At 65.0% G+C, this 21336-nt stretch overlaps 1 protein-coding gene across 2 annotated transcripts; it reads right to left on the bottom strand.

Moving 5' to 3' along the window:
* Window positions 1-1267: 1267 nt before the first annotated feature.
* On the bottom strand, window positions 1268-17429 carry LOC121108649 (V-type proton ATPase subunit B, kidney isoform-like). 2 transcript variants are annotated; one of them, XM_040656641.2, is made up of 6 exons: window positions 16761-17429; window positions 12113-12168; window positions 7774-7872; window positions 5833-5926; window positions 4170-4247; window positions 1268-1448 (listed from the first exon to the last, which is right to left on the bottom strand). In XM_040656641.2, the coding sequence occupies exons 1-6, from the start codon at window positions 16834-16836 to the stop codon at window positions 1282-1284; spliced, it is 570 nt and encodes a 189-aa protein (XP_040512575.1). In that variant the 5' UTR covers window positions 16837-17429; the 3' UTR covers window positions 1268-1281. The 2 variants fall into 2 exon arrangements, with proteins under 2 accessions (XP_040512575.1, XP_040512574.1); XM_040656640.2 differs by lacking the exons at window positions 1268-1448; window positions 4170-4247; window positions 5833-5926 and adding an exon at window positions 6912-7271 and having other exon boundaries at window positions 16761-17055.
* Window positions 17430-21336: the final 3907 nt, after the last annotated feature.

Genomic DNA, 21336 nt, shown 5'->3' with positions numbered 1-21336 from the left:
CCCATAGGGCACACAGCTGCTATGGGGCACAGAGATGCTACAGGATGCTATGGGGCACAGGGCTCTATGGGGCGCTATGGGGCGCTATGGGACACAGGGATGCTACGGGGCGCTATGGGGCGCTATGGGGCACTATGGGGCAGAGCTCACCTCGTTGTGGGGCACTATGGGGCACAGCTATGGGGCGCACTGACCTCGTTGTGGGGCTCTATGGGGCTCTATGGGGCTCTATAGGGCACAGCTCTGGGGCGCTATGGGGCGCACTGATCTTGTTGTGGGGCTCTATGGGGCAGAGCTATGGGGCACAGCTATGGGGCACTATGGGGCACTATGGGGCGCACTGACCTCGTTGTGGGGCTCTATGGGGCACAGCTATGGGGCTCTATGGGGCGCTATGGGGCTGTATGGGGCGCTATGGGGCTCACCTCGTTGTGGGGCTCTATGGGGCACAGCTATGGGGCTCTATGGGGCGCTATGGGGCGCTATGGGGCTCACCTTGCTGTGGGGCTCTATGGGGCACAGCTATGGGGCACACTGACCTCGTTGTGGGGCTCTACGGGGCAGAGCTCACCTCGTTGTGGGGTGCTATGGGGCGCTATGGGGTAGAGCTATGGGGCGCACTGACCTCGTTGTGGGGCTCTATGGGGCTCTATGGGGCGCTATGGGGCGCTATGGGGCAGGGCTCACCTCGTTGTGGGGCTCTATGGGGCTCTATGGGGCGCTATGGGGCTCTATGGGGCACAGCTATGGGGCGCTATGGGGCGCACTGACCTGGTTGTGGGGCTCTATGGGGCTCTATGGGGCGCTATGGGGCGCTATGGGGCGCACTGACCTCGTTGTGGGGCTCTATGGGGCTCTATGGGGCGCTATGGGGCGCTATGGGGCAGGGCTCACCTCGTTGTGGGGCTCTATGGGGCTCTATGGGGCGCTATGGGGCGCTATGGGGCAGGGCTCACCTCGTTGTGGGGCTCAATGGGGCTCTAGGGGGCTCTATGGGGCGCTATGGGGCTCTATGGGGCGCTATGGGGCAGGGCTCACCTCGTTGTGGGGCTCTATGGGGCTCTATGGGGCACACTGACCTCGTTGTGGGGCTCTATGGGGCACAGCTATGGGGCTCTATGGGGCTCTATGGGGCACTATGGGGTGCTATGGGGCGCTATGGGGCGCACTGACCTCGTTGTGGGGCTCTATGGGGCTCTATGGGGCTCTATGGGGCGCTATGGGGCGCACTGACCTCGTTGTGGGGCGCTATGGGGCGCTATGGGGCAGAGCTATGGGGCGCTATGGGGCGCTATGGGGCACACTGACCTCGTTGTGGGGCAGCCCCGCGGCAGAGAAGATGGGTATTTTCTGCCCGCGGGCGATGGCGTTCATAACGTCGATGGGAGCGATGCCCGTTTGGATCATCTCTGCGGGGTACGTCCGGCACTGCGGGTTGATGGGCTGCCCTATGGGGCACAGCGCGCTATGGGGCTGCTCGTAGGGCCGCCCCACAGCGCCATAGCGCCACCTATACGCCCCCTATAGGGCCGCCTCCCCCCCCATAGAATGCCACCCGCCCGTATAGGGCCGCCCCCATCCCCTATAGGGCCGCCCCCTCCCCCTATAGGGTCTCCCACCCCCTTACAGGGCCGCCCCCCTCCCCCCTATAGGGTCGCCCACCCCCCTATAGGACTGCCCCCCCCCTTATAGGGCCGCCTTTCCAACATATAGTGACGCCCCCCTCCCCTATAGGGCTGCCCTCCCCCTATAGGGCCGCCCCCCTCCCCCTATAGGGTCGCCCACCCCCCTATAGGACCGCCCCCTTCCCCTATAGGGCCCCCCACCCCCCTATAGGACCGCCCCCCCGCACAGGGCCACCCCCCCCCCATACAGGGCCGCCTCCCCACCATATAGGGCCGACTCCCTCCCCTATAGGGTCGCCCACTCCCCTATGGGACCGCCCCCCCCCCTTATAGGGTCGCCTCCCCACCATATAGGGCAGACCCCTCCCCCTATAGGGCCGCCCCACAGCGCTGCCCATAGGGCTGCCATTGCGCTCCCATAGGGCCACCTATACGCCCCCTATAGGGCCGCCTCCCCCCCATATAATGCCACCCGCCCATATAGGGCCGCCCCCCTCCCCTATAGGGCCTCCAACCCCCATATAACGCCACCCCCGTGCCCTATAGGGCCCCCCTCCTCCCTATAGGGTCGCCCACCCCCTATAGGGTCACCCCCCTCCCCTTATAGGGCCGTCCTGACCCCCATAGGGTCGCCTACCACCCTATAGGACCGCCCCCCTTCCCCATATAGGGTCTACTCCCTCCCTTATAGGGCCGCCCCATAGCGCTGCTCATAGGGCTGGGGTTATCCCCCTTCTATGGGGCCGACCCACAGCACTGCTCATAGGGCCACCCCCCTCCCCTATAGGGCCGCCCCTCCCCCTATAGGGTCTCCCACCCCCTTATAGGGCCGCCCCCCTCCCCCCTATAGGGTCGCCCACCCCCCTATAGGACTGCCCCCCCCCTTATAGGGCCGCCTTTCCACCATATAGTGACGCCCCCCTCCCCTATAGGGCCGCCCTCCCCCTATAGGGTCGCCCACCCCCCTATAGGACCGCCCCCTTCCCCTATAGGGCCCCCCAGCCCCTTATAGGACCGCCACCCCGTACAGGGCCACCCCCCCCCCCATATAGGGCCGCCTCCCCACCATATAGGGCCGACTCCCTCCTCTATAGGGCCGCCCCATAGCGCTGCTCGTAGGGTTCGCATTGCGTCTGCATAGGGCCGCCCCGCAGCGCTGCCCATAGGGCTGCCATTGCGCCCCCATAGGGCCGTCTACCCCCCAGTAGAGGGCCTACCCGCTATAGGGCCGCCCTCCCTCTTATAGGGCTGCCCCGACCCCCATAGGGTCGCCCACCCCCCTATAGGACCGCCTCCCCTTGTAGGGCCACCTCTCCACCATATAGGGCCGCCCCGACCCCCACAGAGTCGCCCACCCCTCTATTGGATCGCCCCCCCCTTATAGTGCTGCCCCCCTCCATCATATAGGGCCGCCCCCTCCCCTATAGGGGCCGCCCCCCGCCCCCCTATAGGGTCGCCCCTCCCCCCATGGGATCGCCCACCCCCCTATAGGACCGCCCCCCTCCCCTATAGGTCTGCCCCGTCCCCTATAGGGCCGTCCACACCCCTATAGGACCGCCCCACAGCGCTGCTCATAGGGCTGCCACTGTGCCCCCATAGGGTCACCCCCCCCCCATATAGGGCCACCCCCCTCCCCTATAGGGCCTCCAACCCCCATATAACGCCACCCCCCTCCCTATAGGACCGCCCCCCCCCCCCATATAGGCCCTACTCCCTCCCCTATAGGGCCGCCTCCCCCCATATAATGCCACCCCGCCCCCCCATAGGGCCGCCCCCCTCCCCCCTATAGGGCCACACACCCACCTATGGGGTCTCCCACCCCATATATGACCGCCCCGACCCCCATACAGTCACCCACCCCCCTATAGGACCGCCGCCCCCTTATAGGGCCGCTTCTCCACCATATAGGGCAGCCCCCCTCCCCTATAGGGTCGCCCTCACCCCCTATAGGGTCGCCCACCCTCCTATGGGGTCGCCCACCCCCCTTTAGAATCGCCCCCCCCTTATAGGGCCGCCCCCCTCCCCTATAGGGCCACTCCCCTCCCCTATAGGGCCGCCTACCCCCCATAGGGCCACCCCCTCCCCCTATAGGGCCACCCCCATATAGGGCTGCCCCCCTCCCCTATAGGGCTGTCCCCCCATATAGGGCCACCCCCTCCCCCTATGTGGCACCCCCCCATATAGGGCTGCCCCCCCTCCCCGTATAGGGCCGCGCCCTCCCCTATAGGGCCGCCTCCCTCCCTTATAGGGCCGCCCCCGTCCCCTATAGGGCCGCCTACCCTCTATAGGGCCACCCCCTCCCCCCTATAGGACCGCCCCCTTCCCCTATAGGGTCGCCCACCCCCCTATAGGACTGCCCCCCCCTTATAGGGCCGCATCTCCTCCCCCTTATAGGGCCACCCCCCCCCCCCCATATAGGGCCACCACCCTCCCTTATAGGGCCGCCCCGTCCCCTATAGGGCCGTCTACCCCCCATAGGACTGCCCACCCCCCTTATAGGGCTGCCCCCCCCTTTATAGGGCCGCCCCCCCTATAGGGCCGCACCATTGATGTCCATGTAGTCCTCGGGCAGCACTTTGGGGCCGCCATCAATGGGGCGGGCGGAGCCATTGAAGACCCGGCCTTAAATGGGGGGGGGGGCAGAATGGGGGCAGTGGGGTCAGTGGGGACAATGGGGTCAATGAGGACAGTGGGGTCAGTGAGGGAAATGGGGTCAGTGGGGGCAATGGGGACAATGGGGTCAATGGAGACAATGGGGACAATGGGGTCAGTGGGTCAATGAGGGCAATGGGGGCATTGGGAGTAATGGGGGCAATGGGGTCAGTGGGGACAATGGGGTCAGTGGGGTCAGTGGGGGCAATGGGGTCAATGGGGTCAGTGGGGGCAATGGGGGCAGTGGGGTCAGTGGGGTCAGTGGGGTCAATGAGGACAGTAGGGTCAGTGAGGGCAATGGGGTCAGTGGGGGCAATGGGGGCAGTGGGGTCAGTGGGGTCAGTGGGGTCAATGAGGACAGTAGGGTCAGTGAGGGCAATGGGGTCAGTGGGGGCAATGGGGACAATGGGGTCAATGGAGACAATGGGGACAATGGGGTCAGTGGGGGCAATTGGTCCCCAATATGGCCCCCATACCCCCCATATCCCCCATAGCCCCCACTGACCTCATATCCCCCGTACATACCCCACACCCCCACATCCCCCCATACCCTCATATCCCCCCATACCCCCATATCCCCCCATATACCCCCATATACCCCATATTCCCCCCATATCCCCACATATACCCCCGTATACCCCCATTTCCCCCCCATATATCCCCCATACCCCATATCCCCCCATAACCCCATATACCCCCATACCCCATATCCCCCCATAACCCCATACCCCCATATTCCCCCCATACCCCCCCATATACCCCCATATATCCCCATATCCCCCGTACCCCCATATCCCCCCATATACCCCCCATACACTCCCCATCCACCCCATATCCCCCATATACCCCCCATATAGCCCCATATACCCCCCTTTTCCCCCCATATACCCCATATAGCCCCATATGCCCCCCATACCCCCCTATATACCCCCATATACCCCCATATACGCCATACATCCCCATACACCCCCATACCCCCCATATACCCCCCATATCCCCCATACCCCATATAACCCCATATATCCCCCATACCCCCTTATATATCCCCCCATATCCCCCCTTTTCCCCCCATATCCCCCCATATACCCCATATCCCCCCATATCCCCCCATATACCCCCATACCCCATATCCTCCCATACCCCCGTTTACCCCCCATATCCCCCCATACCCCATATACCCCCCATCCCCCCCCATATACCCCCATCCCCCCATACCCCATACACCCCCCTATACCCCCCATATACCCCCATATACCCCCCATACCCCCATACCCCATATACTCCCATATACCCCCCATACCCCCATACCCCATATACTCCCATATACCCCTCATACCCCATATACCACCCATACCCCCCCATACCCCATATCCCCCCATACCCATACCCCCATACCCCCCATACCCCATATCCCCCCATACCCCCCCATACCTCCATATACCCCCCATATACCCCCCCATATCCCCCCATACATCCCCATATACCCCCAATATACCCCCCATACCCCATACACCCCCCTATACCCCCATATAGCCCCATATATCCCCGCCCTCACCCAACATCTCCTCGGCCACGGCGGTTCTGAGCACATCTCCGCTGAACCGCACGGCGGTGCGCCGCGCCTCAATGCCCGCCGTGCCCTCAAACACCTGCGGCCATATTGGGAAGGGAAGGGAAGGCGGGAAATGCGCCTCAATGCCCGCCGTGCCCTCAAACACCTGCGGCCATATTGGGAAGGGAAGGGAAGGCGGGAAATGCGCCTCAATGCCCGCCGTGCCCTCAAACACCTGCGGCCATATTGGGAAGGGAAGGGAAGGCGGGAAATGCGCCTCAATGCCCGCCGTGCCCTCAAACACCTGCGGCCATATTGGGGGAGGGGGGAAGGCGGGAAATGCGCCTCAATGCCCGCCGTGCCCTCAAACACCTGCGGCCATATTGGGGGGGGGGAAGGGGGAAATGCGCCTCAATGCCCGCCGTGCCCTCAAACACCTGCGGCCATATTGGGGGGGGGGGGAAGGGAAGGAAAGGCGGGAAATGCGCCTCAATGCCCGCCGTGCCCTCAAACACCTGCGGCCATATTGGGGGAGGGGGAAGGCGGGAAATGCGCCTCAATGCCCGCCGTGCCCTCAAACACCTGCGGCCATATTGGGGGAGGGGGAAGGCGGGAAATGCGCCTCAATGCCCGCCGTGCCCTCAAACACCTGCGGCCATATTGGGGGGGGGAAGGGGGAAATGCGCCTCAATGCCCGCCGTGCCCTCAAACACCTGCGGCCATATTGGGGGAGGGGGAAACGCGCCTCAATGCCCGCCGTGCCCTCAAACACCTGCGGCCATATTGGGGGAGGGGGGAAAGGGAAGGGAAGGGAAGGCGGGAAATCCGCCTCAATGCCCGCCGTGCCCTCAAACACCTGCGGCCATATTGGGGGAGGGGGAAATGCGCCTCAATGCCCGCCGTGCCCTCAAACACCTGCGGCCATATTGGGGGAGGGAGGGAAGGGAAATACGCCTCAATGCCCGCCGTGCCCTCAAACACCTGCGGCCATATTGGGGGGGGGGGGAAATGCGCCTCAATGCCCGCCGTGCCCTCAAACACCTGCGGCCATATTGGGGGGGGAAGGCGGGAAATGCGCCTCAATGCCCGCCGTGCCCTCAAACACCTGCGGCCATATTGGGGGAGGGGGGGAAGGAAAGGCGGGAAATGCGCCTCAATGCCCGCCGTGCCCTCAAACACCTGCGGCCATATTGGGGGAGGGGGGAAATGCGCCTCAATGCCCGCCGTGCCCTCAAACACCTGCGGCCATATTGGGGGAGGGGGGAAACGCGCCTCAATGCCCGCCGTGCCCTCAAACACCTGCGGCCATATTGGGGGAGGGGGGGAAAGGGAAGGCGGGAAACGCGCCTCAATGCCCGCCGTGCCCTCAAACACCTGCGGCCATATTGGGGGAGGGGGGAAGGCGGGAAATGCGCCTCAATGCCCGCCGTGCCCTCAAACACCTGCGGCCATATTGGGGGGGGGGGAAATGCGCCTCAATGCCTGCCGTGCCCTCAAACACCTGCGGCCATATTGGGGGGGGGATGGGAGGAAATGCACCTCAATGCCCACCGTGCCCTCAAACACCTGCGGCCATATTGGGGAGGGGGGAAAGGGGGTCATGGGGGGGAAATGGGGGTACATGGGGTACGGGGGGGTCACGTGGGGGGGAACAGGGGGGGCAGGGGAGGGTACATGGGGGTAAATGGGAGGGAAATGGGGGGTAAATGGGGATAATTGGGGGGGTCAGATGGGGGGGAAATGGGGGGGAAATGGGGGGGGTCACATTGGGAGGGAAATGGGGGAGGAATGGGGGGAAATGAGGGGGTAAATGGGGGTAAATGGGGGCAATTGGGGGGGGTCAAATGGGGGCATGGGGTGAAATAGGGGGAAATGGGGGTACATGGGGGGGGGTTGCCGGAGTGGGGGTCCAATGGGGGGGGGGTCACTGGGGGGTTTCCCGACCTGCACGACGGCTTTGTTCCCGGCCACCTCCAGCAGCTGCCCGCTGCGCTCGGAGCCGTCGGGCAGTGTGAAGTGAACGATCTCCGCGTACTGAGCGAACTGAGGGGGGGGGGCAAAGTGAGGGACCCCCCCCGACCCCCCCACAGCCCCCCCACACCGACCCTCCCATCCCCGACCCCCCCACACCGACCCCCCCCTCCCAAAAGCACCGCCCCCCCCCCACTGCCCCTCCCATTGCAGCCCCACCAACCGCCGCTGCTTCTCCCCCCCCCCACCCCCCCCGTTGTCCCTCTCAGTACCCCCCAATGCCCCCCCATTGCCCCCCCATTACCACCCATTACCCCCCATTGCCCCCATTACCCCCCCATTGCCCCCCTGCCCCCCAACTGCCCCCCATTACCCCCCCATTACCCCCATTACCCCCCATTGCCCTTCCATTGCCCCCCCACCCCCATCCCATCTCCATTGCCCCCCATTGCCCCCCACTACCCCCCCATTCCATCCCCATTGCCCCCCATTGCCCCCCCATTACCCACCCATCCCATCCCATTATCCCCCATTGCCCCCCCATTGCCCCCCATTACCCCCTATTACCCCCCATTGCCCTTCCATTGCCCCCCCGCCCCCCATCCCATCCCCACTGCCCCCCATTACCCCCCCATTCCATCCCCATTGCCCCCCCATTGCCCCCCATTACCACCCCATTCCATCCCATTATCCCCCATTGCCCCCCATTGCCCCCATTACCCCCATTCCATCCCCATTGCCCCCCCATTACCCCCCCATTCCATCCCCATTGCCCCCTTATCCCCCCCACCCCCCACTGCCCCCCATTGCCCCCCATCCTATCCCAATTAACCCCCTTACCCCCCTCCCCCCCAACTGCTCCCCATTACCCCCCCTTACCCTCCGTTGCCCCCCCCATTCCATCCGCATTACCTCATTGCCCCCCCACTCTGTGCCCCCCCCAGTTGTCCCTCCCAGTACCCCCCATCACCCCCCATTGCCCCCCCATTCCATCCCCACAAACCCCCCATTGCCCCCCATTACCCCCCATTACCCCCCCATCCCATCCCATTATCCCCCATTGCCCCCCCATTGCCCCCCCACTGCCCCCCATTACCCCCCATTCCATCCCCATTGCCCCCCATTGCCCCCCATTTCCCCCCATTGGCCCCCATTACCCCCCCTTCCATCCCCATTGCCACCCATTGCCCCCCATTACCCCCCATTACCCCCCATTGCCCCCCCATTCCATCCTCATTGCCCCCCCTTATCCCCCCCGCCCCACAACTGCCCCCCATTGCCCCCCTATTGTCCCCATTGCCCCCATTACCCCCCATTCCATCCCCATGGCCCCCCCTTGTCCCCCCCAACCCCCAACTGCCCCTCCATTACCCCCCATTGCCCCCATTACCCCCCCATTCCATCCCCATTGCTCCCCATTGCCCCCCCATTGGCCCCCATTGCCCCCCATTACCCCCCATTGCACCCCATTACCCCCCATTCCATCCCCATTGCCCCCCCATTACCCCCCATTGCCCCCCATCCCATCCCATCCCGTTACCCCCCATTGCCCCCATTACCCCCATTCCATCCCCATTGCCCCCATTACCCCCCATTGTCTCCCCATTGCCCCCCATCCCATCCCCATTACCCCCCATTGCACCCCATTACCCCCCATCCCATCCTCATTGCCCCCCACTGCCCCCCATTGCCCCCCCATCCCATCCTCATTGCCCCCCCTTATCCCCATGCCCCCCAACTGCCCCCCAGTGCCCCCCATTTACCCCCATTGCCCCCCAATTACCCCCCCATTGACCCTCATTGCCCCCCATTACCCCCCCATCCCACCCCCATTCCCCCCCCATTGGCCCCCACTGCCCCCCATTACCCCCATCCCATCCCCCTTGTCCCCCCTTATCCCCCCCGCCCCCCAACTGCCCCCCATTGCCCCCCATTTTCCCCCATTGCCCCCCCATCCCATCCCATTATCCCCCCATTACCCCCCATTCCATCCCCATTGCCTCCCCTTATCCCCCCCGCCCCCCAACTGCCCCCCATTGCCCCCCATTACCCCCCCATCCCATCCCATTATCCCCCATTGCCCCCCATTGCCCCCCCATTACCCCCCATTGCCCCCATTACCCCCCCACCCCATCCGCATTGCCCCTCATTACCCCGCATCCCATCCATTACCCCCCATTGCCCCCCATTACCCCCCCATTCCATCCTCATTGCCCCCCACTGCCCCCCATTACTCCCATTCCATCCCCATTGCCCCCCCATTACCCCCCATTGCCCCCCATTGCCCCCCATTACCCCCCCATTCCATCCGCATTGCCCCCCCTTATCCCCCCCGCACCCCATTGCCCCCCACTGCCCCCCATTTCCCCCCATTTCCCCCCATTGCCCCCCATTAACCCCCCATCCCATCCCATTACCCCCCATTACCCCCCATTACCCCCATCCCATCCCCATTGCCCCCCATTACTCCCCCATCCCACCCCCGTTACCCCCCCATTGCCCCCATTGCACCCCCATTACCCCCATCCCATCCTCATTGCCCCCCCTTATGCCCCCCACCCCCCACTGCCCCCCATTGCCCCCCATTACCCCCATCCCATCCCATTATCCCCCATTGCCCCCCACTGCCCCCCATTTCCCCCCATTGCCCCCCATTGCCTCCCATTACCCCCCCATTCCATCCCCATTACCCCCCCACTGCCCCCCATTGGCCCCCATTACCCCCCCATTCCATCCCCATTGCCCCCCATTACCCCCCATTGCCCCCCACTGCCCCCCATTGCCCCCATTACCCCCCCCACCCCATCCGCATTGCCCCTCATTACCCCCCCATCCCATCCCATTACCCCCCATTGCCCCCCCGATTACCCCCCCATTCCATCCTCATTGCCCCCCACTGCCCCCATTACTCCCATTCCATCCCCATTGCCCCCCATTACCCCCCCAATTGCCCCCCATTACCCCCCCATCCCATCCCATTACCCCCCATTACCCCCCATTACCCCCATCCCATCCCCATTGCCCCCCCATTGCCCCCCATTACCCCCCCATCCCACCCCCGTTACCCCCCCATTGCCCCCCATTGCACCCCCATTACCCCCATCCCATCCTCATTGCCCCCCCTTATGCCCCCCACTGCCCCCCACTGCCCCCCATTGCCCCCCATTACCCCCATCCCATCCCATTATCCCCCATTGCCCCCCATTGCCCCCCACTGCCCCCCATTTCCCCCCATTGCCCCCCATTGCCTCCCATTACCCCATTCCATCCCCATTGCCCCCCCTTATCCCCCCGCCCTCCATTGCCCCCCATTCCATTCCCATTAACCCCCCTATCCCCCCATTGCCCCCATTACCCCTCATTACCCCCCATTGCCCCCCATTACCCCCCCATTCCATCCCCATTGCCCCCCATTGCCCCCCCATTACCCCCCCATTGCCCCCCACTGCCCCCCATTGCCCCCCATTCCATCCGCATTGCCCCCCCTTATCCCCCCCACCCCCCAACTGCCCCCCATTGCCCCCCATTACCCCCCCATCCCATCCCATTATCCCCCATTGCCCCACATTGCCCCCCCACTGCCCCCCATTACCCCCCCATTCCATCCCCACTGCCCCCCATTACCCCCCCATTCCATCCCCATTGCCCCCATTGCCCCCATTACCCCACATTGGCCCCCATTACCCCCCCATTCCATTCCCATTGCCCCCCATTTACCCCCCATCCCATCCCATTACCCCCCATTGCACCCTCATTACCCCCCATCCCATCCCCATTCCCCTCCCCATTGCCCCCCACTGCCCCCCATTGCCCCCCATTCCATCCGCATTGCCCCCCCTTATCCCCCCCGCCCCGCATTGCCCCCCACTGCCCCCCATTTCCTCCCATTGCCCCCCATTACCCCCCCATTCCATCCACATTGCCCCCCCCATTGCCTCCCATTACCCCCCCATCCCATCCCATCCCATTATCCCCCATTGCCCCCCATTGGCCCCCCATTGCCCCCATTATCCCCCATTATCCCCCATTGCCCCCATTACCCCCCCATTCCATCCCCACTGCCCCCCATTGCCCCCCATTGCCCCCCATTGCCCCCCATTACCCCCTTCCCATCCCATTACCCCCCACTGCCCCCCATTACCCCCCCCATCCCACCCCCATTCCCCCCCCATTGGCCCCCATTGCCCCCCATTACCCCCCATTGCCCCCCATTACCCCCATCCCATCCTCATTGCCCCCCACTGCCCCCCATTGCCCCCCATTACCCCCCATTGCCCCCCATTACCCCCCACTGCCCCCCACTGCCCCCCACCTTGACGTTGTCGAGCACCACCAAAGGGCCGTTCACCCCACACACCGTTCTGTATGCTGGGAGGGACAGCGGCCTCAGCGCCCCATAGCGCCCCACAGCGCCCCATAGCGCCCCATTACACCCCATAGGGACCCATAGCGCCCCATAGCGCCCCACAGAGCCCCATTACACCCCATAGGGACCCATAGCGCCCCACAGCGCCCCACAGCGCCCCACAGAGCCCCATTACACCCCATAAGGACCCATAGCGCCCCATAGCATCCTATTGCACCCCGTAGCGCCCCATAGCGCCCCACTGCAGCCTATAGCACCCCATAGCACCCCATTGCACCCCATAACGCCCCATAGCGCCCCACAGCACCCCACAGCGCCCCATTACACCCCATAGAGACCCATAGCACCCCATAGCACCCCATAGCACCCCACTGCAGCCTATAGCACCCCATAGCACCCCATAGTGCCCCATAGCACCCCATAGCGCCCCACAGCACCCCATAGCGCCCAACAGCGCCCCATTACACCCCATAGGGACCCATAGTGCCCCATAGCACACCCCATAGTGCCCCATAGCGCCCCATAGAGCCCCGTTGCACCCCATAGGGATCCATAGCGCCCCATTGCACCACATAGCACCCCACAGCACACCCCATAGCGCCCCACAGCGCCCCATTACACCCCATAGGGACCCATAGCATCCCATTGAACCCCATAGCATCCTATTGCATTCCATAGCGCCCCACTGCAGCCTATAGCACCCCATAGCACCCCATAGTGCCCCACTACACCCCATAGCGCCCTATAGCACCCCATAACAGCCACATAGCGTCCCATATTGCCCCATAGCGCCCCATTACACCCCATAGGGTCCCATAGCGCCTCACAGCGCCCCACAGAGCCCCATTGCACCCCATAGGGACCCATAGCGCCCCACAGCGCCCCACAGAGCCCCATTACACCCCATAAGGACCCACAGCGCCCCATAGCATCCTATTGCACCCCGTAGCGCCCCATAGCGCCCCACTGCAGCCTATAGCACCCCATAGCACCCCATTGCACCCCATAACGCCCCATAGCGCCCCACAGCACCCCACAGCGCCCCATTACACCCCATAGAGACCCATAGCACCCCATAGCACCCCATAGCACCCCACTGCAGCCTATAGCACCCCATAGCACCCCATAGTGCCCCATAGCACCCCATAGCGCCCCACAGCACCCCATAGCGCCCAACAGCGCCCCATTACACCCCATAGGGACCCATAGTGCCCCATAGCACACCCCATAGTGCCCCATAGCGCCCCATAGAGCCCCGTTGCACCCCATAGGGATCCATAGCGCCCCATTGCACCACATAGCACCCCACAGCACACCCCATAGCGCCCCACAGCGCCCCATTACACCCCATAGGGACCCATAGCATCCCATTGCACCCCATAGCATCCTATTGCATTCCATAGCGCCCCACTGCAGCCTATAGCACCCCATAGCACCCCATAGTGCCCCACTACACCCCATAGCGCCCTATAGCACCCCATAACAGCCACATAGCGTCCCATATTGCCCCATAGCGCCCCATTACACCCCATAGGGTCCCATAGCGCCTCACAGCGCCCCACAGAGCCCCATTGCACCCCATAGGGACCCATAGCGCCCCACAGCGCCCCACAGAGCCCCATTACACCCCATAAGGACCCACAGCGCCCCATAGCATCCTATTGCACCCCGTAGCGCCCCATAGCGCCCCACTGCAGCCTATAGCACCCCATAGCACCCCATTGCACCCCATAACGCCCCATAGCGCCCCACAGCACCCCACAGTGCCCCATTACACCCCATAGAGACCCATAGCACCCCATAGCGCCCCATAGCACCCCACTGCAGTCTATAGCACCCCATAGCACCCCATAGTGCCCCATTGCACCCCATAGCACCCCATAGCACACCCCATAGTGCCCCATAGTGCCCCACAGCGCCCCATTACACCCCATAGGGACCCATAGCGCCCCACAGAGCCCCATTACACCCCATAAGGACCAATAGTGCCCCATAGCGCCCCACAGCACACCCCATAGCGCCCCATAGCGCCCCACAGCGCCCCATTACACCCCATAGGGACCCATAGCATCCCATTGCACCCCATAGCATCCTATTGCATTCCATAGCGCCCCACTGCAGCATATAGCGCCCCATAGCACCCCATAGTGCCCCACTGCACCCCATAGCGCCCTATAGCACCCCATAACAGCCACATAGCGTCCCATATTGCCCCATAGCACCCCATTACACCCCATAGGGTCCCATAGCGCCTCACAGCGCCCCACAGAGCCCCATTATACCCCATAGGGACCCATAGCGCCCCATTGCACCCCATAGAGACCCATTGCGCCCCATAGCATCCTATTGCACCCCATAGCGCCCCACTGCAGCCTATAGCACCCCATAGCACCCCATAGTGCCCCATTGCACCCCATAGCACCCCATAGCACACCCCATAGCGCCCCATAGCACACCCCATAGTGCCCCATAGTGTGCGGCCCCATATGGTGCTGTGATGCTTCTATGGGGCTGCTATGGGGCCACTATGGGGCCACACTGCTGCTATGGGGCTGCTATGGGGCCGTTATGGGGCCACGGTGCTGCTATGGGTTGCTATGGGGCCATTATGGGGCCGTGATGCTTCTATGGGGCCGCTATGGGGCCACACTGCTGCTATGGGACTGCTATGCGGCCGTTATGGGGCTGTGATGCTTCTATGGGGCCGCTATGGGGCCGCTATGGGGTCACTCTGGGGCCGCTATGGGGTCACTATGGGGCCACTATGGGGCCACACTGCTGCTATGGGGCTGCTATGGGGCTGCTATGGAGTCGCTATGGGGTCATTATGGGGCCGCTCTGGGGCTGTTATGGGGCTGCTATGGGGTCACTATGGGGCTGCTATGGGGCCGCTATGGGGCCGCTCCGCGGCCGTTGTGGGGCCGCTATGGGGCCGTTATGGGGTCGCTATGGGGTCGCTATGGGGCTGTGATGCTGCTATGGGGTCGCTCTGGGGCCGCTCTGGGGTCGCTCTGGGGCCATTATGGGGTCGCTATGGGGCCGTTATGGGTCGCTATGGGGCCATTATGGGGCCGCTCTGGGGCTGCTATGGGGCCGTTATGGAGCCGCTCCAGGGTCGCTATGGGGTCACTATGGGGCTGCTCTGGTGCCGTTATGGGGTCGCTCTGGGGCTGCTATGGGGCCGCTATGGGGCTGCTATGAGGCCGCTTTGGGGTCGCTCTGGGGTCACTATGGGGCTGCTATGGGGCCACGGTGCTGCTATGGGGCTGCTATGGTGCCGTTATGGTGTCGCTCTGGGGCTGCTATGGGGCCGCTATGGGGCCGCTATGGGGTCGCTATGGGGCCGCTATGGGGCCGTTATGGGGCCGCTATGGGGCCGTTATGGGGCCACACTGCTGCAATGGGGCTGCTATGGGGCCGCTAGGGGCTGTGGTGCTTCTATGGGGCTGCTATGGGGCCACGGTGCTGCTATGGGGCTGCTATGGTGCCGTTATAGTGTCGCTATGGGGCCGCTCTGGGGTCGCTCTGGGGCCGTTATGGGGCCTCTATGGGGTCGTTATGGGGCCGCTCTGGGGCTGTTATGGGGCTGTTATGGGGTCACTATGGGGCTGCTATGGGGCCGCTATGGGGCTGCTCCGCGGCCGTTGTGGGGCCGCTATGGGGCCGTTATGGGGTCGCTATGGGGTCGCTATGGGGCTGTGATGCTGCTATGGGGTCGCTCTGGGGCCGCTCTGGGGTCGCTCTGGGGCCATTATGGGGTCGCTATGGGGCCGTTATGGGGTCGCTATGGGGCCATTATGGGGCCGCTCTGGGGCTGCTATGGGGCCGTTATGGAGCCGCTCCAGGGTCGCTATGGGGTCACTATGGGGCTGCTCTGGTGCCGTTATGGTGTCGCTCTGGGGCTGCTATGGGGCCGCTATGGGGCTGCTATGGGGCCGCTTTGGGGTCGCTCTGGGGTCACTATGGGGCTGCTATGTGGCCACGGTGCTGCTATGGGGCTGCTATGGTGCCGTTATGGTGTCGCTATGGGGCCGTTATGGGGTCGCTATGGGGCCGTTATGGGGCCTCTATGGGGCCGTTATGGGGTCGCTATGGGGCCGCTATGGGGCCGTTATGGGGCCACACTGCTGCTATGGGGCTGCTATGGTGCCGTTATGGTGTCGCTCTGGGGCCGCTCTCGGGCTGCTCTGGGGCCGTTATGGGGCCTCTATGGGGCCGTTATGGGGTCGCTATGGGGCCGCTATGGGGTCGCTATGGGGCCGCTATGGGGCCGTTATGGGGTCGCTATGGGGCCACACTGCTGCAATGGGGCTGCTATGGGGCCGCTAGGGGCTGTGGTGCTTCTATGGGGCTGCTATGGGGCCACGGTGCTGCTATGGGGCTGCTATGGTGCCGTTATGGTGTCGCTATGGGGCCGTTATGGGGTCGCTCTGGGGCCGTTATGGGGTCGCTATGGGGCCGCTATGGGGCCCAGTGCCCCCCCCCCCCCGCCGCGTCCCCCCACGGTCAGCACTCAGAGCGCCCCGTCGGTCCGCAGCGCGGCGCAGCGCGGCTCACAGCGCCCCCCGGCGGCGGGGCGGTGCGCAGCACTCACTGAGCCGCGGCGCGCTGCAGTAATCGCGGGTGACGGCGGCGCAGTGCAGCCGGGCGGCCTCCAACTCAGTGCCCATCGGGTCGGATCGGATCGGATCGGCTCCGCTCGGCTCCACTCGGCTCGGTCCGGCTCAGCAAAGCTCGGCTCGGCTCGGTCCGGCTCAGCAAGGCTCGGCTCCGCTCGGTTCAGCTCGGCTCGGCTCAGCACGGCTCGGCTCGGTTCAGCTCAGCACGGCTCGGCTCGGCTCGGCTCGGCTCGGCTCGGTTCGGCTCGGTTCGGCTCAGCACGGCTCAGCTCAGCACGGCTCGGCTCCGCTCGGTTCGGCTCGGCTCGGCTCGGCTCCGCTCGGCTCAGCACGGCTCGGTTCGGCTCCGCTCCGCTCGGCTCGGCTCGGTTCAGCCCAGCACGACTCGGCTCGGCTCCGCTCGGTTCAGCTCAGCACGGCTCGGCTCGGCTCGGCTCGGCTCGGTTCGGTTCGGCTCAGCAAGACTCGACTCCACTCGGCTCGGTCCGGTTCTACTCGGCTCGGCTCGGCTCGACTGAGCAGAGCTCAGCTCGGTCCGGCTCAGCAAAGCTCGGCTCGGCTCGGCTCGGTTCGGCTGAGCAGTGCTCAGCTCGGCTGGGCTCGACTCCGCTCGGCTCGACTCGGCTCAGCTCCGCTCGGCTCGGTTCGGCTGAACGGGGCTCGGCTCGGCTCGGCTCGGTCCGGCTCAGCAAAGCTCGGCTCGGCTCGGCTCGGTTCGGCTGAGCAGGGCTTCGCTCGGCTCCGCTCGGCTGAGCTCGGCTCGGCTCGGTCCGGCTCTGCAAAGCTCGGCTCGGCTCGGCTCGGTTCGACTGAGCAGGGCTCGGCTGAGCTCCGCTCGGCTCCGCTCGGCTCGGTTCGGCTGAGCAGGGCTCGGCTGAGCTCCGCTGGGCTCGGTCCGGCTCGGCTCGGCTCGGTCCGGCTCTGCAAAGCTCGGCTCCGCTCGGCTCGGTTCGGCTGAGCAGGGCTTCGCTCGGCTCCGCTCGGCTGGGCTCGGCTCGGCTCTGCAAAGCTCGGCTCGGCTCGGCTCGGTTCGACTGAGCAGAGCTCGGCTCGGCTCCGCTCGGTTCGGCTGAGCAGGACTCGGCTCCGCTCGGCTCGGTTCGGCTGAGCAGGGCTCGGCTCCGCTCGGCTCCGCTCGGTTCGGCTGAGCAGGGCTCGGCTCCGCTCGGCTCGGTTCGGCTGAGCAGGGCTCGGCTCCGCTCGGCTCGGCAAGACTCGGGACTGAGCAGGGCTGGGCTCGGCTCCGCTCGGCTGGGCTCGGCTGGGCTCGGCTCGGTCCGGCTGCGCTCGGCTCGGTCCGGCTGTGCACGGCTCGGCTCCGCTCGGCCGCTCTCGGTCCGGCTCGCCCCGCCCGCCCCGTGTTGGCTGTAAACACTGCGGGTGGGGCGCGGAGGGCGGAGGGGAGGAATGGGGTCGGGGTGCACATAGGGGGGGGGGGATGGGGTATGGGGTGGGATATGGGGGGGGGTATGGGGTATGGGGTGTGGGATATGGGGTATGGGATGGGATATGGGGTGGGGTATGGGGGGTGGGATATGGGATGTGGGGTATGGGGTATGGGGTGGGATGGGGGGGTACAGATATGGGGGGGTATGGGGTGGGGGATGGGGGGTGGGGTATAGGGTGTGGGGTATGGGATTGGGGGTGGGATGTGGGGTATGGGGTGGGATATGGGGGGTGGGATATGGGGTATGGGGTGGGGGATGGGGGGTGGGGTATAGGGTGTGGGGTATGGGGGGTGGGATATGGGGGGTGGGATATGGGGGGGTATGGGGTGTGGGGTATGGGGGGGGATATGGGATGTGGGGTATGGGGTGGGATGGGGGGGTACAGATATGGGGTGGGATATGGGGTGTGGGGTATGGGGTATGGGGTGGGATGGGGGGGTACAGATATGGGGGGGGATATGGGGTGTGGGGTATGGGGTGTGGGGTATGGGGTATGGGGTGGGATATGGGATGGGATATGGGGGATGGGATGGGGATATGGGATGGGGTATGGGGGATGGGATATGGGGTATGGGGGATGGGAAATGGGGTATGGGATATGGGATATGTGGTATGGGGTATGGGATATGGGGTATGGGATGGGATGGGATGGGATATGGGGATGGAATGGGATATGGGGTGGGATATGGGATGGGGTATGGGGTATGGCATGGGATGGGGTGGGTGCACATATAGGGTGTGGGGTGGGGATATGGGGTGGGATATGGGGGATGGGATGGGATATGGGATGAGATATGGGATATGGGATGCGATGGGGTGGGATGTGGATGGGTACAAGTATAGGGTATGGGAATAGGGACGGGAATGGGGATGGGGATGGGTGCGGGTATGGGGTGTAGGAATAGGGATGGGAATGGGATGGGTACGGGTATGGGATATGGGAATGGGGTATGGGGATGGGATGGGTATGGGGTTATGGGAATGGGGTATGGGAATGGGATGGGTACAGGTATGGGGTGTGGGAATAGGGATGGGGATGGGATGGGTACGGGTATGGGGGTGGGAATAGGGATTGGGATTGGGGTGGGGGTGGGAATAGGGGTGGGAATGGGGTATAGGAATGGGGTATGGGAATAGGGATTGGGGTGGGGTGGGAATGGGGGTGGGAATGGGGTATGGGAATAGGGATTGGGGTGGGTGCAGGTATGGGGTATGGGAGTAGGATTGGGGTGGGGTGGGAATGGGGTATGGGAATTGGGATTGGGATAGGGGTGGGAATGGGGGTGGGAATGGGGTATGGGGTGGGGGTGGGAATGGGGTATGGGAATAGGGATTGGGATTGGGGTGGGGGTGGGAATGGGGTATGGGAATTGGGATTGGGATGGGGTGGGAATGGGGTATGGGAATTGGGATTGGGATAGGGGTGGGAATGGGGGTGGGAATGGGGTATGGGAATGGGATGGGAATGGGGTATGGGAATGGGGTATGGGAATAGGGATTGGGGTGGGATGGGGGTGGGAATGGGGTATGGGAATGGGGTATGGGGTGGGGGTGGGAATGGGGTATGGGAATTGGGATTGGGATGGGGTGGGAATGGGGGTGGGAATGGGGTATGGGAATGAGGTATGGGGATAGGGATTGGGGTGAGGGTGGGAATGGGGTATGGGGTGGGATGGGATGGGGGTGGGAATGGGGACAGGAATAGGACCAGGGATGGGAATGGCTGCAGTTATGGGGTGTGGGAACGGGATGGGAATGGGGTCGGGGGGGGTCGCTGTGGGGCTGAGGGTGCATTGGGCTTTGGGGGCGGGGCGGCGGCATTGGGGCCACGCAGACACCTTTCGGCAGAGGGGGGGTGGGACCCCTCCGGAACCCCCCCCGGACCCCCCCAGAACCCTCCGGACCCCCCTTAAACCCCCCCGGACCCCCCCCCTCAGACCCCCCAGACCCCCCTGAACCCCTCCGGACCCCCCCCGGCCCCCCACGGATCCCCCCCTGAACCCCCTCGGACCCCCCTTAAACCCCCCGCACCCCCCTGAACCCCCCCAGACCCCCCCAGAAGCCCCCTTAACTCACCCTGGAACCCCCCCTCCGAACCCCTGCAGACCCCCCCAGAACCCTCCGGACCCCCATTAAACCCCCCCCGGACCCCCCTGAACCCCCCCAAGACCCCCCCCAGAACCCTCCAGACCCCCCTTAAACCCCCCGGACCCCCCTGAAACCCCCCAGGACCCCCCCCAGACCCCTCCGGACCCCCCTTGAACCCCCCCGGACCACCCCGGACCCCCCTGAACCCCCCCAGAACCCCCCCAGACCCCTCCAGACCCCCCTAAACCCCCCCAGAACCCTCCGGACCCCCATTAAACCCCCCGGACCCCCCTGAACCCCCCCAGGACCCCCCTCAGACCCCTCCAGACCCCCCTGAACCCCCCAGACCCCCCTGAACCCCTCCGGCCCCCACGGATCCCCCCTGAACCCCCCCAGACCCCCCCGGACCCCCCTTAAAACCCCTCGGACCCCCCTGAACCCCCCAAGACCCCCCCAGAACCCTCCAGACCCCCCCCAGACCCGCCTGAACACCACAGACCCCTCCGGACCCCCTTAAACCCCCCGGACCCCCCCAGGACCCCCCCAGAAACCTCCAGACCCCCCTAAACCCCCCCAGAACCCTCCGGACCCCCATTAAACCCCCGGACCCCCCTGAACCCCCCCAGGACCCCCCCAGACCCCCCTGAACCCCTCCGGACCCCCCCGGCCCCCCACGGATCCCCTCTGGACCCCTCGGACCCCCCTTAAACCCCCCGCACCCCCCTGAACCCCACCAGACCCCCCCAGAAGCCCCTTAGCCCACCCTGGAACCCCCCCTCCGAACCCCTGCAGACCCCCCCAGACCCCTCCGGACCCCCCTTAAACCCCCCTGGACCACCCTGAACCCCCCCAGGACCCCCTCAGACCCCTCCAGACCCCCTGAAACCCCCCAGACCCCTCAGGACCCCCCGCTCACCCCCCCAGACACCCCTGAACCCCTTCGGACCCCCCCCGGCCCCCACGGATCCCCCCCGAACCCCTGCAGACCCCCCCGGACCCCTCTGAACCCCCCCGG

Source organism: Gallus gallus (assembly GCF_016699485.2).
Source record: "Gallus gallus isolate bGalGal1 chromosome 4 unlocalized genomic scaffold, bGalGal1.mat.broiler.GRCg7b 4_unloc2, whole genome shotgun sequence".
In the NCBI taxonomy this organism is placed as follows: domain Eukaryota; kingdom Metazoa; phylum Chordata; class Aves; order Galliformes; family Phasianidae; genus Gallus; species Gallus gallus.
This window is presented reverse-complemented; position numbering and strand designations above follow the sequence as displayed.

Bases quoted from the DNA above. Each gene is read 5' to 3' on its own strand.
- LOC121108649 (XM_040656640.2), bottom strand. From the start codon at position 16,836: ATGGGCACTGAGTTGGAGGCCGCCCGGCTGCACTGCGCCGCCGTCACC. The intron at 12,169-16,760 runs GTGAGTGCTGCG...TGTCCCTCCCAG, and splicing joins CTGCAGCGCGCCGCGGCTCA to CATACAGAACGGTGTGTGGG. The intron at 7,272-7,773 runs GTCGGGAAACCC...ATATGGCCGCAG, and splicing joins GGAACAAAGCCGTCGTGCAG to GTGTTTGAGGGCACGGCGGG.